Source organism: Strix aluco, chromosome 1 (assembly GCF_031877795.1).
Source record: "Strix aluco isolate bStrAlu1 chromosome 1, bStrAlu1.hap1, whole genome shotgun sequence".
In the NCBI taxonomy this organism is placed as follows: Eukaryota; Metazoa; Chordata; class Aves; order Strigiformes; family Strigidae; genus Strix; species Strix aluco.
In genome coordinates this window covers 123839794-123856130 of record NC_133931.1, presented here as the reverse complement: position 1 = coordinate 123856130, position 16337 = coordinate 123839794, and the positions used below count along the sequence as shown (strand labels likewise).

Sequence of the window (16337 nt, the reverse complement as noted above, 5' to 3'; positions counted from 1 at the left end):
TGACCTCTGTTGGTAATGTGGTGTTAAAGGACAAACATCTTGTTCTCATTGGAAGTCTTTCTGGGTGTACAACAGATTTTAGTGAACAGAAGGGTAGAGTACTAAAGTAACAACAACAAAAAAAAGCCTCCAAATCGCCGTGATTTGTTTTGGTTGCCTGCCTCGAAAACATTTGCTGTTCTTTCTTTGACCCCGAATTATTCTTGAGAATAAGCAAACGGTGTGTTCTCAGACCCCAGCCAGGCACAGGTTTCACCTCCTCTCTGTTCAAACTTAGCCCCCGTGAAACTGCACTGGCTGGGAAGGGCAGAACAGGGGTTTTGTGGGGGCGAGTGCCAGGTTCCGCCTGTGCTGCTCTGGATTACTTTTTAAAGCCTCAGTGGAACTAAATATGTTTTAATGTAAAGATAGCTCTTCATGCGGCCGAGTGTCTGTCTTGGCACGATTCCCTCAACTATATGAGTTAATCGCACTGCACTGGTTGAATTAATTCGCCCAAAGACCAGCACTGAACCTGCAGCAGAGGCTTGTGCGTTAGCCCACCGATCAAATTGCGCTTATTTATACTGCAAGCAGCTAATAATCACAACTTTTAGCGTCAAAACGGGACTGTTCTCGGTGTCTGTAGAGTGTCCGTGAAGCATAAAGCAATGAAACAGGAGCTGGATAATTCCCTTCGAGGTTTATTAAGCTCTTACAGCCCTTTCGACATCTCCCAATTTGACATCTCCCGTCTGAAAAAGAACAAACGTTTTCAGTAGCTCTCTTGCCGAGCTGCAGAAGCCGCCGAGGATGTTTGTGCTGCCATGTGAAACTTTTGTTTTGCTGCTGGCCCTAGGCAGATGGCACTGCGATGCGTATATATTGCTAAGCACATTTGGGAGGACGATCAAAGATAGCATCTTGATGTTCTACTTGCGAAGCTGCCGTGTCAACCTTCCCGGTTTCACAATGTTTTCCTTTGCAGCGACATACCGACCGGGTTTCCTTACAAATGTACGTAAATCCTCCCTATTTGGAAAGAAATCTCGGGTCGGCATATGTAAGAAGAATCTTTTCATTATCCGACGTTGCATTTCTATAGATCGAGGGATAAACCCGAAGTCTGCTGCGTTTTTCCGAGCTTTTCTGAGCTTGTTCAATAAGCAAAGGTAGGGGCAGGGGCGGTCTGTGCCGGCTGGGAAATGATCTTCTTCTGACTTCGTCCGACCAAATTTTCCGTCCCGGTTCAGCTGCCTGCAGCTCCAGGCAGCGCTTTTGTGCCCGGCCGGAGCGGGGGATAGGCGGTAACGATCCAGCCCCGGGGAAAGCGGGGGAGCGGGAGCGTGAAAGGCTCCGCGGGCTTCTGGAGAAGAGAGGCAAGGACGGGGAGAAAGAATGCAGAAATACGCCGAGAGAGGAAGAGAAGGAGCAATGACGAGCTTGCTAAGCCGAGCTGCTTGTCCCCCAGCACCGAGCGCTGCTCAAACCACCCCGCGCCGCTGCCTTTCACAGGCCGATGCCAGCGGGCGGGCACCGCCGAGAAGCGCCCGAAAAGCGGCGGCGTCCCGGGGGCCGGAGGGGCGAGCGCGGGGCGCGGCCACCGCCGCGCCGGGGGCCCGGGCAGCACCGGAGGCAGCTCCGGGGAGCTCCGCTCAGAGACGACCTGCTCCGGTTTCCTGATAATGACGGGCGGCACTGAAACCCGAGGGCGGAGGCGAAGCGAGCGGCAGGCGTCCTTCCAGCCGAAGCGATGCTCTTGGTCCTTCCCCCCCCCGCGGCTGCCGAGGAGGTACCGCCTGTCACCTCCTCCGCCCTGCAGCTGCCCGAGGATTCACTCGTTTCGCGGGGGATTTTCAAAGCGCGGCCAAAGCAAAGCCGTCCCGGGGCCGGTAGCGGGGGGCGAAGCCTCCTCCCTTCCGCCTCCGCAGCCCCCGCGCTTCTTTTCGCCCTCGCCGCGGCCTCGGGCCGCCCGTCCCTTCGGCCCGGTGGCCGAGAGCCGTGCTCCTGCCTTCCAGAATCGCTTCTGGACTGCTCATCTCTCGCCACGCAGGAACTCCTGCAGTTCCGATCTTTGCCACCAAACCGGTTCAGAGGATCGGGTTGTCTCGCCGTGCCTGGCTCCGGTTTCCAGCCCCGGCGCGGGGCGGGCGGCGGCGGCAGCCCCCGCCGCCAGGTACCGCCGCGGGAGGCGGGCGGCGGGCGGCTGCGGCCCCGGCCAGCACCTTGCGCCCTCCCAATTTCAATACGGTGAAATTCGGAGACGATGTTTACTCAGATAAGTGTTTCCTGTTTCCGCTGTTAATTTTTAACGTTCTTGCTTGTACTCTGGGTACTTGAAACGGATTTCCTTTATTTTACTATAAACAGTTTCTTTTTCATGTTTTCTGCCTGTCTGCTACCAAGAGGACGCCTTGAGAAGAACCTGCTCTCCCGGCCGAAGCGCTGCGGATCTCCGCTTTCCGCAGTTCAAAGTCGTTGCCCCGCTCCAAGAGCTCCAAAGCCACGGTTGCTTTGTGCTTTATTAATTCAAGAATTGCAAAGGATTCTGGCAGCAAGGATTTTTTCCAGATCTGGCTCCTTCAATCCCTTTCCCCACGGCTAAAACAGGGCAGTCCCACCGGGACAACGGAAAAACTGCTAAAGCCCGGCGGGGACCGGGGCAAACTTTCGGTCTCACCGTCTTTGGGGATGGGATATTTGTATTTATTTAACAGTGCTGATGTGGGCTAAAAAAAAAAAAAAAAAAAAAAAAAAGTCGGTAACGGGTAAAGCACGAAGGACACGTAATTCCCACGGCAAACGGCGCTTTTCGCTGCCGGGGGCGGGCAGGGAGCGGGACTCTCAGCCCCGGTGGCCGCCGCGGAGCCGCGGGCGCGCTGGGCAGGACAGCGACGGCCGCGGAAAGGCCGCGAGCGGCGGCGGGCACTGCCGCAGGGCTGCGCGGAGTCCGCGGGCCTCCCGGCCGTCGGGACGTGCGGCCGCCGCCTACCCCGGGCCGCGGAAGGCCGGTGGGGCGCCGCGGTAACGACCGCGCTCCGCTCCGCGCCTCCTCCGCCGGCTGGGGAAGGCGGCTCCCCGGGCTGGCGCGGACACGCGGCTCTCGGCCCCGCCGGTGCCGCGGGCGACGCCTGGCCCCCCCCGCCCCCCCGCCGGCTGCCCCGCCACCGGGCGGGCCGGGCCGGGCCGGCTCCGCGCCCCCCGCCGCCGCCCGGGCAGAGGCCATCTTGCGCCTGCGCAGCTCTCCCGCCTCGCGCCCGCGGAACTTCCCCCGCGCGCCGCCAGATTCGAACGGGGCGCGCGGGGGGCGGCGCGCGGGGGCACCCCCATCCCCCCCCCCCCCCCCCGAACGCTCCGCGCCTCACCGCGCAGCGCCGCCCCGCCCGGCGCCCCCGCGGAGCACTGCCCGCTCAGCCTCCGCCGGCGCGGGCGGCCGCGGCGGGGTGCGGTGCCCCGCTTCGCCGAGGGCCGGGCTGGGCCGGGTCGGGGAAGGCGGGCGCGCCCGGCGGGCAGCACAGCCGGCCCCTGCCGCCCTCCGCAGAGGCGTAGCGATGCAGCCGCAGCCCCGCACCACGCCGCGCCCTCGCCTGCCCTGCCCTCCCCCCCGCCCCCGGCCCTGCCCTTAGGGTGCTGCAGCGAGCCCGGATATTTGGGGATGTGCGTGCCGGGAAGGCGGCACCGGGACGTGGCTGTCCAGCATCCCCGGCCGGCAGCGGGGCGCCGCGGTCCCGTGTGCCCGTCCGCCCTGCCGCAGGGAACCGGCCTCCCTCCGAGGCCGGGCGGCCTCAGCCTTCCCCAGGGCACTGCGGGGCCCCGGGGCGCCCCGACCTCCCCCAGAGAGGGGAGGGGGCCGCAGTAGCCATTTGGCGCCTGTATTTTCATGGCACGCAGCTGAATATCGCACCTCGTCTAGAGAGACAAAGGGCTCTATGTTCCCCCTCGCCAGGGAAAGGCAGATGCTTCCCCTGCTCCCCGCGCCGATGCTCTCAGCGGTGTGGCGGGGGATATTCCGCGGGGGGCGGCCGGGTGAGATCGCCCCGGTGGCAGGGGGGCACCTTTCCAACATCAGGGGCAGGCAGCAGCCCTTCCCCCCTCCGCGCCCGCCGCCGGGCTCCGCGCCGCCGGTGTCTCTCGCACGCCGCATCCCCGGTGGAGGAGGCCGAGGCCGGGAGGCGCCGCCCCGCATCCCGGAGCCGCGGGGCTCCCGGGCAGCTCTGCCAGCACTGGCATTTCTCACTCCTCCCTCCGTGCGTGCTGGGGATGCTCGGGAGGCGCCTCTTCGACGAGGCACTTTCTGATCTGTGAGACAACGCCGTACCAAAGATCTGCGGCTGGTGGAGGCCTCCGAAACGGGCCGATCCTAAAAAAAATAAAAGGAACAAGCAAACAAACAAAAACCCGCACCCCAAAACAGTCCTGCATACACAACCCCAAAAACTTTACATGGAAAATGCGAAAAGAAAAAAGCCCGACAACAAAAAAATTCCCCAAACCAAACCCAAGAAACCCAAAAAGCAGCTTGAAGACGGTGCTGCAAGGAGCGGTGTTGGCATGGCCAAGGTGCAGGGGTGCTGTGTGAGTGACGCCCCTGTGAGGCAGCTGTCGCTGCGTGGAGTGCGGAACCTGCGCCCAGCCTCCGCGGGTTCCCGGCGCCGGGCTGCGCGGGGCACGGAGCCGCGGCTCCACCCGGCCACCGGCTGCTCCGGTGCAGCCGGTCGGGCCGTGTCCCACCCGGAGGGCTGGGAGTTTGGCTTTCAGGCTGGGTGGGCTGGTGGCGGGGGGCGAAGGGCTGCGGCGGGAGCCCTGGGGGACACGGCGCTGCCGGTCCCCGGGCTGGGGCGCTGCCCCCGGGCAGGCGGGCGCGCAGGGGCAGCCGCCGGGCACCGAGGAGCTGGCAGCAGGGGGGACCGGCGGAGGCGAGGCGGACGCTCAGCGCCGAGACTGATGCCTACAAGACACGAGCTGCCATTTTGTCTCTTTTAAGAGGGTTGCCTTTCCCCTCTCCGGGAGCGCGGTGCGCGGCGGTGGCAGAGGCGTCTCCCCTTGCCCTGCCCCTCCTCGGCCGTCCTCCGGGGAGGCAGCCCCGGGCTGCGCGGGAGGCCCCCTCGGGAAAGCGCCCACCAGCCCCAGGCTCCCCGGCCCCGGCGCTTTCCTTGCCACCTCCGCCCTAGGTGCTCGGGGTTTGCAGGCTGTTCAGCTGATTTGTTGCTAATAGCAACCACACGACAGCGATTTGCAGCCTTTTCTGCTGCTGGTGCCTCTCGTTACACCTTCTTCTGCAGACCGGGATATCGTCGTCTGGCTGCTGCGTGTCCCCACCCCTCTAACCACAGCAGCCGGGGACAATGATGGGGCAGGAGGACGGGGCGGCCGCGGGGCGAGCGGCGGGCTCCGCCGGGCATCGCGCAAATTCGGTCCTTCCAGATCAAGAGCTAAAGAGTGGCCGGTCCCCCCCTTCCCCCGCCGCGGCCGCGCAGGCTCCGCGTATTTCGCATTGTCTGGGAGCATTGTTGTGAGCTGCCAGCGCCCGCAATCCTCCCGGCACGGGGGGGAGAAGCGCTGCTGGGTTTACATATGTAGATGCGGGCAGCGTTCAGCGCCAAGCCGACACACACCCTCCCCCGGAGCAACAGACACAAAGGGAGACCTCGTTCCTTTCAAGTCCCCAGAATAAATTAAGCTCCGGCTTTCAGTTTTGGAACGTCCCAAAAATATTTGTCCTTTATTTAATTTTTTTTTTTTTTTTAATGGCACTGCACAAGCGCTGACAGTTCCGCAGGAAACCAGAGGTGTAACCATATGCACGTGGTAAAAAGGGCTCAGCCCTACCAGCTAATATTTCCTGGTCCCATCCTGCAAATCAACCTGAAATGTTTTGCCCTTTTCCAGTTTATTTATCCCTTGTAATTTTTGTTCGGTCTTTGCCTAGTGCAGTGGCGACGCACCAATCTCCACTAGCCAAATCTACCCAATTTACACGTTCATGGTTACAAATGCCTGCTCAAATGCCAGCGTCGTCCTCTTAGGTGAAGAAAAAGGAGAAATCCTCTTTCTAGCGCGTTTGAAGTGCTTCGACGTTTCTGTCTTCGCCTCACAGAACTAATTTGCTTCATGGGAAGGTCTCAAAAACTAAACTCACCACCGAAAATCCGGAGAGAGGACCCCAGAATAGCGTGAGTCGCTGGAGCCCTGAGCCCCAGCTCAGGGAAAAAGAGGGGGGACTCTCCACTGCTACGGTCTCTCTGACGGAGTTTTTGCTAAAAACAGGTAATGGCAAAGCCCAACTTAAATTTAAAAACTAAATTGTTGAAGAATTCAAATATTATATTTTAGTAGAGGCTACACACGGAGTTGGAGATCCCTCCCTCAGTACACGCTCTTCGAGAGAGCACTTCAGTTCCTTACACCCCCACTCACTCCCACTAACCTTTCCACGTTTAACCTCCCTCCCCGCTTTCAAAAGTCCAGGGCTCTCGGCTCCGATCCGCGGGGGCGAGCGGAGGAGTTTGCGCGTTGCTTTTCCCACCACACGCGCTCAGTCGTGCGAGCACGGGATTAAAACCCTGTAATTTCTGTAACCCTGCAAATATCTACTCAAAGCCTCGAACAATTTCCCAGGCGTGTGGCAAGCGGAGAGGACCCTCCAGAGGCAGAGCAGGCAACCCAGCGCCGCGCCGAGGGGCGCGGGGGGTGGCCACGGGACGGCTCCAGTTGTCCCGCAGCCCCGACGGGCGGTCCTGGGGGGGCATCCCGCAGCCGGTGGGGAAGCCGCCACCCTAAGGCGCGGAAAGATCTCACCTCCTCATGAGCATCGCGCAGTTTCGAGCCGTAGAGGAGCTTGGCCAGCCGCGGCACCGCGGGGCAGGAGCCGTCGAGGGGCAGCGAGCCCGGCCCTGGACCTGCCACCCAGCGCCCCTCCAGCCGGGGGGGACCCAGGGAGCACCCGGCTGCTGCCCTGCGGGGGCTGAGCCACCTGTTGCCTCGCACCCGCGGGGACGGGGCCAAACCGGGAAAGCCCGTGGAAAGCCCCCCCGGTACGCCTCACCCCCCAAAAAAACTCCAGGAGCAACTTCGCCCTTCACCGGCTTGGGGGACGTGATGCTTCCCCGTCCTGTTACGGGCGTATTTCCGAGTGAATCAAAGGCTGAGATTAAAGAACACCCACCAGAAAGCGAAGGCACGTTATTCATTTGGATAATTGTTGCCTATTCCCCTGGTCTCTGGTTTATTTTTTAAGCTGACGTGTGCAGTAACGCGGTCGTTACTAACACCACCCGCCTAAGGATACAGGTTTCCTACTAATGAGCACCCCAGCACCAGGCAATGAAGTCTCACAACTACGTCATTTCCATAAATGATTTTCCGTCTTCAGTACTTTGCGAGAACCGGTGACATTTCCGTAGACCGCATTTGCATGGTGTTTATTCCTCATTATTATTATTAGCTATGTGAACATACTCTCAGTATCAAGCAACGAAATGTAAGAGCAAGTTTTGGAGGTACTCAGGGTGCGATTTGTTGTTTCACTTATCTGAACATTAGACTTAATTAGGCAGATAAATCAATTTATCTGTAATCGACACATCTGCTTTTTTTTAGAAAAAAACCTCTGGAAGTAATTCATCACCGTTTGTTTATTTTTTTAATTTAACTTAAGAACAGAAATAAGTATAAAGAAATGTGTTTAACAGCTGTTCCCTTCTCAAGTACACATGGTGATAATTTCCCAAAATATTTTCTGTGGCAAACGACCTTCTCACCAATCTGATTTAATTTGTCTCATTTATTTGTAAAGAACAGCCCATGGTCTGTTTTGTTTGTTTGCTTAAAGAGATTTTTTTTTTCACATTAAATACTCCTGGAAACACGTGGCTCATTTTAGATCATGATATTGTTTACGTTAACCCACCTCCTTTCAGTTGAGCAAACCCAGAGAAGATTTATGAAAATTAGACGTCCTTCCTACACTTTTTCAAACTTTTAAAATGCGGCTGAAGTAACTTCATGTTTTTGTATGAGTTTGTATGAGACAAAACTTTATACTACCTATTAAATAATTTGTTTGTGTAGTGTCACTCATCTGATTTTGTACCTTCAGAGCGTTGCGGAACAAAATATCAGCCCATGAAATCCTGGAGCTACTGTACGTCAGAGAGTGGCTACAGAAAGGGACATCTTTTATTGAATAGGAACTCTGGTTTTCTGCTGTGGATCACAATTTCACTTGGAGCAGCCTGATCGATAGCAGAGCTAACTAGTAACTTCGTTCACAAATATCCCGCGTCTTGGGAATCGCCCTCAAAAGATACCGGAGGAGATGCAGAGTCTATTTCCATTCAAATCCTGGCAACCCTCATTTCATTTTGCCGTCCCGCCGTTTGCATTAGTTGCTGTCCAGACCTCCAAGGTTGTGTTTACCCATAGATGCAACCATGCCTTGGCCGACCGGTTATGAAGAGAATTATTCGTAAATAGTCCTTGCAGCCGGAGACACCAAGATGGGAAAAGTGGGAGGCAGTGCCTAGCTTATCTACCGGAATGATACGCTGTTGGAAAAAATAATATTAAAAAAATACCGCTGTGGTGCACAGGAATACCTAGTACCTGCGCTTGGCAAAGTCCGAGGGCTGTTGCCAGACCGTCCCCCTCGGTGTCCCTTCCTGCGCGGCTCCCCCCGGCGCGGGGAGTCGCAGCCGCCCCCCCCAGCCGCCCCCCTCGGAGCGGCGCAGGCAGCCCCCGGCACTGCGCGGATGGATGCGCTCGGGCTTATCATTCGCTCTGCGCGGGGGCACGGAGCGAGCAAAGCCCGCGGGGACGGCGCTTCTCCTGCCGCGCTGCCTCCGTGGCACGACCCGCGTGGCTCCCGGCAGGGGCGGTGGCTGTAGCCCCCGGGCTCGCCCCTGCGCGCCCGCGCTGCCCGCACCGCCGAGGATCCGCAGTGCTCCGCGGCTGTGGGTGGGCGGGGGCTCCGCGGCTCTGCGCGGGACGAGTTTATTCCCCGTGCGACGCGAAAAACCCCGGCGTGGGCCGGCGCGGCGGGGTAAGGCATAGCGGAGATCCCCGAGGTGGAATGGCAGTGATGGTAAGAATGAAAAAAAAAAAAAAAAAAAAAAAATCAAAGGACCCTTCTCCCCGAAGAATAAAGGCGCGGCGGGGTGCGCTGGGGGCACCTCCGGGAGCGCTGCGGTTGCCCTTATTTTTCTTCCTTTTTATTTCTCCCCCACCCAGGGAGCGGAGGGGGAGCGGGAGCCAGGCAGGGGGACCCCGGAGTTGCTGCCGGGCGGCGCGCAGGGCTCAGCTGGGGCGGCGGGGCTCTCCCTCCCGGCCCGCCGGGCCCTTGGCAAGTTGCGCAGCCGCGGAGTAGGACGAGGCAGCTCTGCTGTCGCGGCGTGCGGAGCGCAGCCCGCGGAGCACCGCGCCTCCTCCAGCGCAGCGCCGGGGCCCCGAGGGCCTGCAGGCGGCCGGGCGGAGGGGACCCCCTCGCACCGGCGGGGCGGCCGCGGCGCCGCTCCCAAATGTCAGCGGGAGGCGGGCAGGCCCCGACCCGGCCGCCCGCGAACCCACCGCCAGTCCCCGCGCCCGAGCCCGCCTGCGGCGCGGGGCGCGGAAGGACAGCAGCGGCGGCCCGCGGAGGACGAGCCACGGCCGCGGCTCGGGCAAGTCCCGGCGCTGAGCCCGGCCCCGTCCCGCGGGCGCTGCCCGGCCCCCTCCTTCCCCGCCCGGCGCTCCCGAGAACGGCAGTGCCTTGCATAGAGGTGAGCGTATACAGCTGCCTATATACGTTCTTATGTAACTTCGTGTCCCTGTATACCCCTAGGGACACCTCCGCGCCGCTGTGCGTGTGTTTAGATGGGGAATAGAAGCATGAAGTCCCCGCTCCGCGGACCTGTAGGTCCGCACGCCCCCGCGCACCTCTGTAGGTGCCTATGCCCATACCTGCACCTATACATTAAACACACATGCCGCCACCAGGCACAGCCCACCCGGGCTGTTTCTCGTCCCCGCCCGCCCACGGCCGGTCGCCGACGGGCGCGGAGCGGGCTCGGGGGCCGCGCGGGGTGCTGCGCAGCTGGCGGGCGCGCTGACGTCACGGGCGGCGTTGGCGCGGCCCCGCCCCTCCGCGGCGCGGCTTCCGCCCGGTTGCCAGGGCGACGGGTACACAGTGCGGCCCTGCGCGGGCGCGCAGCCTGCCGCGCCGCCGCCATGAGCCAGAGGCAGGTTCTGCAAGGTAGGCAGGGGCGGCGGGGGCCGAGACCGGGGCGGCGGGGGCCGGGGGCCGGGGACCGAGACCGGGGCGGCGGGGGTCGGGGGCTGAGGCCGGCACCGGCACCGCCGGGGCGGCCGTTAACCCGGGGCAGCGGCCGTTAACCCGGTGCCCCGGCGCTGCCGCCCGCAGTTTTCGAGCAGTACCAGCGCGCCCGGACGCAGTTCGTGCAGGCGGTGGCCGAGCTCGCCGCCCGGCCGCAGAACATCGAGACTCTCCAAAACGCAGGTACGCGCCCGCCGCCCTTCCGCCACGCGGAAGCCGGCCGGGCCGGGCGGTGCGCGGCCGCGGGGGCTTCCGCGCCCTGGCGCTGCTGTGCTGGACGCCCGAAGGGGGAGTGCGGCGGGGGGGGGCGGCCCCCGGGAGCGCGGGGCTGCCGGGGCACTTCTCTGGTTCCCCCTCCCCTGCCCCGTCCCCCCTCCGCGGTTGGCCGCTTACTTTCCGAGGATTTTTTTCCCCGCAGGATTTGGGGTGGCCCCGCGGTGCGAGGCCGAGCTTGCCGAGTCCCCTTGCGGCGCGGTGGGAAAGTTCATTACGCTTGTCAGCTGCAGGCGCGGGTTGCCCTGCTCGTCTGCAGGGTTATTTCTGTGTTTGTTTTGAGGTAGAAGACTCTGGCTGTGATCTCATAATTTATTTTTATTTCAGGGAAAATTTCTCAGTATAACCCACTTCTTCGTTTACTTCCTCGTGCTCCCGATATAGCTTTACGTATAGTATAGGAAACGGGATTCCCCGTGAAGCCAGCGCTGACTTGCCAAGGAAAGCCTGCTTTAGAAGTAACTATTTTTATACTTGCTTTACAAGTTGTTCCTAAATTCTTCAATGCTTTTCGCCAGCGGATTTGCTCCGTTTAGGAGGGATTCGCTTTTGTTATATTACTGTCGTGGGATGTCATGAACCAAATTGAGCATTTTTAGAAACAGGAGCTGTGGGAGCACTTCTACCAGCTGTTGTGCTGCTGGCATCTGGCAGACCCACTCCTCTTGGCCAAAGTTCCTGAGCTTAAACGGAAAAAGAAATGCTCAGTAATTGATTACCTGAAAGACAGTTGTGACAATTGCTCTAAATCGGTAGTTGGTTTACCATATGGTATTCATGAATTGGTTATGTTTTGGTTTGTCTTGATTTTGTTTTTAATACTTGTTTCTCAGATCTGGTAAAGCTGTCAGTCTTTTCTGAGATACAGTGGGATCAAACAAACAGAAAAGAAAACCAATCACTTAAATACTTTAAACTTTCTGCTGTATTTACAAATTTTTAAAATGGATAGATTAAAAATCTATCACTTAAATTCTTGTTAAAGAAACATTTGCTTTGATAATGGGAGTGGCATGTTGATACCAGGCCTTTTGTATTGCCTTGCTGTGCTTCTTGATTTTTATTTTTTTAATCTTTCAGTGAGTTAATGTCACTGCTTTAGTTTGTAGAAATGATCACTGTTTACTAAAGGGACATCTTGACTCTAGAAATAACTGATGCCTTATTTGTAAGAAGAGGTCCTCTGTGTCCTTTTACAGTGCTGATTTTACCTGCTCACAGAGAGAGATCCCATTTAGGCAGGTTTCTTGCAGTTCAGTGTTTCTAAAAATGCAGAAAGTTTCTATTTTAAGAAAGCAAACCAAATACCAAGCTAACTTTGATTACATTGTATTTTGTTTTAAAATAATTATTTGATGTAATGTGGTTAATCTGGTTGGTAGCTTTACCTCAGAACTGATTTGTTGTTTGTGGAGAAGAAATGATCAGTTCAGAGGCCTGAAACTTTCTTCTGCTCATAGCCGGTGTTGGCGTGAAGGTTAATTTTACAAGGATCAGACTCTGGGGTAGTAATTTGGAAATGTGCATTTGTGTAGGTTATCATTCTTCTTGGCTCCTTCTGGTACAGAGCTGCTTTTTTCCGTAGGCTTTGGTTTTTCAGATGCTAGAAAAGAGGGGAATGTCTGCAAATACAGTGTTCCCTATTGCAGTTTGTCTGAATGGCTGAGGCCCATAAATATTCTACTGTCTTCCCCAATTTATGCCTTTAAAACTAATTCATAGTTATATAATTAAAATTAAAGCTGTTAGTTTTGACCTTTTTTGGATGTGCTGGATACAGGTTTTAAAAACTCCTCCTAAATGAAATGTGATTTTTAAAACCTCCCACCAAATGTGATTTGGTCCTTTTTTAAAAGCACTTATACAAATATTTTGAGACACAAGTGTCTAACAGATAACTGTCATACCTTTTATGGTCTTGATCTAGTAAGCTCTGGAGGAATGCCTGGAGAAAATGTCTGTCTATAGGTGTATCTGTATAAATTCATATAGGAAAGGATTGGGGGCTCATTTGTTATTCTGGTAAAGAAAGTTAGCTATGTCTTAGGGAGGTCACTGTTTTAAGACGACGTGGAAAGTCTTTGTCTGCTGTCATTTTCCCTTAGTTTTAGGAGTCGGGCACCTTGCAGAGTTCTTTGGTTGGATCTCAAATGTTGTCGGGGTTTAGTCTTTTTCTGTCTGAAGCAGAAGGCAAGATTACAGTTACTCTCATCTGAACAAAACTGAGCTCTTAAAATGTACTGTAGCATATGCTTGTATTATTTGCCACGGTTTATATTCCTGGAATATCCAAAATTCAGACTGGCAGCAGTGAAAGATGACTGGTTAAGAATAAAGTGTTTGGTCCCATTTTTAGAAGTCCTTCTGATAAATACTTAATATCTTGTAAGGAAAATAAATACTAGCTTGAGACCTTGTTCTTTGTGGAAGTGTCTCTGGACACTATGCTAACATCATGAAAGGTGGAAGTGTGTTTAAAAAAAATAATTCTTTACTGCACTATAAGCCAGATTCTGTGCTATTAAATGAGGTAGAAACAGTGGTATTGCTGCAGTCTGCCATCTCCTACTTTGCAACATGGAGGGTAGCAAGCGGCCAGGATCAGAGCTGGGAGTTTCTTATGCTGGTTTGGCTGTTGAGAAATCTTAAGGTACCATTATTGTGGAGACTCCTATGTAAGATCTGTAAGGAAAACTGGCAGGAACTGACAACCTGGAAAGAAGGTCAGAGAGGGCCAACAGGAAACCCACCTTTTCCCAGGGTATCTCTCTCTTCTGAGGCTTCTGGAGTTCTGGAGCTTCCTTTCCCACTGAGCAGAAACCCTGAAAGTGGTTGTAATTGGGGAACTGGAATCTGGCCTTGGACTTTGACCCATTTACACAGCACTGGTGCTCTCATGGTCAGGAATGTCCTGGGGGGGGGTTAGTGCCTGGGAGCTCAGCAGCTTTCTGGTGGTGGGGAAGTGCAAGGAATGATCAGAGAAATTCCTTTGTCAGAACTCATTCCTGTGTGTTTTCCAACTCTGTGGTTGGCTTTGATAAAGTTGTTCCTTATGATTGATTACTGCCATGAATAATAATTGCAGGATTTGTCGTTTGAATGTTTAATTAATGGATACTTGGGGAAAAAAATCTCCTCCAAAACTACTGAATTTTTTTCCGTGTAGTAAATATATACTTGAAACAATGTCAGACAATTAATTTATCAAATCTTGTTTCTGGAGGGCTGCTGACTGATGGGAGAAGCTACTTTGATAGTAATGGTTTTAAACTTATTCTTTAAAAATAAATCTATTCATTTGGCAGCTACAGCTCATGAAGCTTGGTACTGTAATGCATTATTGAGCTCCACACCCCCTCATCCTTCCAAAATTTAAAATCTTAGAAACAGACCATTTTCAGTTATAATTCAGCTCTCTTTCTTGCACTGAGATTTAGGCATCCTTCTGTCTTTTAGAAAATTTAGAAGAAAATCTGAACTGGTTCCGGTATGTTTCTAAGAGTGGTAGTCACTGAGGGCCTAATTCTTCTTTCTTCATCTGCCTTGTGAAGTGCAGCACTCTGTAAATAAATAGTGCCCTTGAAATAGAGTTTTGTTTTGATTTTTTTTTTTTGAGATGTTTACAATTCAGCATTAATAAATGTCGGACTAAGACTTGAATTACTTCTGGATATTAATTTTTGTATTCTCTCATAGTATGAATTATTTATTTTGCAGTTGAGTTTGTGGTGATGGAATTGTTGCTTTTAATTTGTAAGTTATTTAAGGATATCATTGGGATTAAGAAACAGTTTAGTCTTGCGAGATAGCCTTTGACTGAAAGATGTTACAAGATCTTTAACCCCTTTCTTGGGGCTTATCACATTCTTAAGCATGATGGCTGTGGAAGTCGTAGGGAAAGCTGAGTCTGGAACATGGAAAAGGAAATTTGATGCTGTGTGGACTAGCAGCCTGTGTGTTGCCATGGGACTCTGTGTGCTGGGACCCTGCACACCTGGGTTCCTTTCTCACTGCTGCTGGGCAATTACCATGTCCGGCAGATAACTTCAACTTCTGTTCCTCTGCCTTACCTACTTGCTGGCCAATCTGCTGGGTTCCACAAGAGTTCCAAAATGTCTGTGTAGAGGAAGACCCTTTCCCAGTGAATCTCTTCCAACTGTCAACCTGCTCCATCAGCCCACAACCCTGAGCCCAGGTCTTTCCCTTCTGCCTCATATCAGGCTACTTCTGAGGCCTTACACTCCAGCATACAAGCTATATTCTGGGACTGAGTCCTCTCCTCTTCTTTTACCTCTGGACATCATCTCTTGTACCTGTTCCTTACAACCTCTGTTGGCAAGAGGCTATGGCTTGTGGACAGGGCTTGTCTGTGTCAGACTAGGGCTCCATCACATACTTTTGTGGCATGGCAGATTTTCCCCTACTTCATGGTCTGTTTTTATGCAGGTAAAGGATGATGTCATGAGTGTTGGTTCTCTCCTGGCTTCAAAGCTATTCCACTGGCGACAGGTTTCAAAAGCTGTGTTTCCAAATCTGTGGAGTGGTTTTAGGAGTCTTTATTTTTGAGAAAAGGCTGTTCAAATTTATTTCTCTCATCCAATTACATTGAGTCTTTTTGCCCATGCTTTTCTCAACTTCTCTTCCTAGTGTACATATTCTAAATGTACCTAGTTTGAATGTGACCATTGGACAGTTGGCCCTGTGTAAGGAGGATAAGACTCTGGGAATGAATTTCAGGATGTAGTTCCACATTTTAAGTAATATTGAAGAACGTGCTCTGATAGCACAGTGCTTTGTAGAAAGCCTGCTGGGAGCATAGGATGTGTAGGGAAGGTGGCTGTTGAGTTAGCTGTGGAGAAAAAGAGCTGTTCCCTTAAAGAATCTGTGCTCTTGTCCTGTCTGGACCTTGAGAGTGATATGCATGGACAGACTCCAGTGCCCCCATATAGCCAGTTTCAACATTTGGGTTTATGCACCCTCCCTTGTGAAGGATGCACTTACCTTTTTTTTTTTTTTTTTTTTTTAATTATTTTGAGTTAAAAGCTTTGTTGAGCTTTAGTGGGAGAAGTGGGAGAGAAGTATGCAATGTGGCGTGAAAGGCAAAATGTTATCTTTGGAGTTGTAGTAGATAAGTGAGGAGAGTGGCTTTCCCTGAGGCTTGACAGTGTGGTGATGCCTGTTGAAGGGAAGAAGGAGGCTGTGTATTAAGGAAAGTACCAGAGAGGTGATAGAGAAGGAGAAAGTAAATACAGCTGAAGCTGGAGGACTGGCTTTTTCTGTAACTTAATCAACTGAAAGCTCAACTGCTTTAGGATTCCTCCTCCTCTTGGCCTCCTGTCCTGTTTGGAGGAGATTTGCAAGTAAAATTTCAAAGCAAGAATTTGTTAGGAACTTCAGTCTCATCTTAACAAGTGGCCATTAAGAAGAAGCAGCTCCTTGAGACCACCATGGTTTTGGTGTGTCTCTGAAGGCTTGTGTGGTGGCCACTAACTAGCCCCATGAGGGGCATTTTCAGAAACTTAGTCCTCTTGGAATAGGGTTAGCTCAGCTCCATTAATACAGAAACAGGGTCTGAGAAATGATCAGCCAGATCAGCTTCAGAAATCTCCAGCCCCGCTGTCAAACTGAATCTGCATTATATCCCACACCATCTGGTAATTGCTGTATGAATTACTTGATTACCCAGAGTCTCTATTACCAAACTGTATTTATGTTCCCTTTGATATTTGAAGGATTGTAGTTGTGGGATTGTGTTCCCTTTGATATTTGAAGGATT

The 16337-nt window shown here is 54.1% G+C and overlaps 1 protein-coding gene across 1 annotated transcript in view; it reads left to right on the top strand.

Moving 5' to 3' along the window:
• The first annotated feature begins 10182 nt into the window (after positions 1-10182).
• SPAG6 (sperm associated antigen 6) overlaps positions 10183-16337 on the top strand; it is a 37798-nt gene continuing 31643 nt past the window's right edge. Inside the window, exons 1-2 of the mRNA XM_074834084.1 lie at positions 10183-10207; positions 10376-10471. Coding sequence (XP_074690185.1) covers positions 10183-10207; positions 10376-10471 — 121 coding nt within the window. The remainder of the gene's footprint in view (positions 10208-10375; positions 10472-16337) is intronic.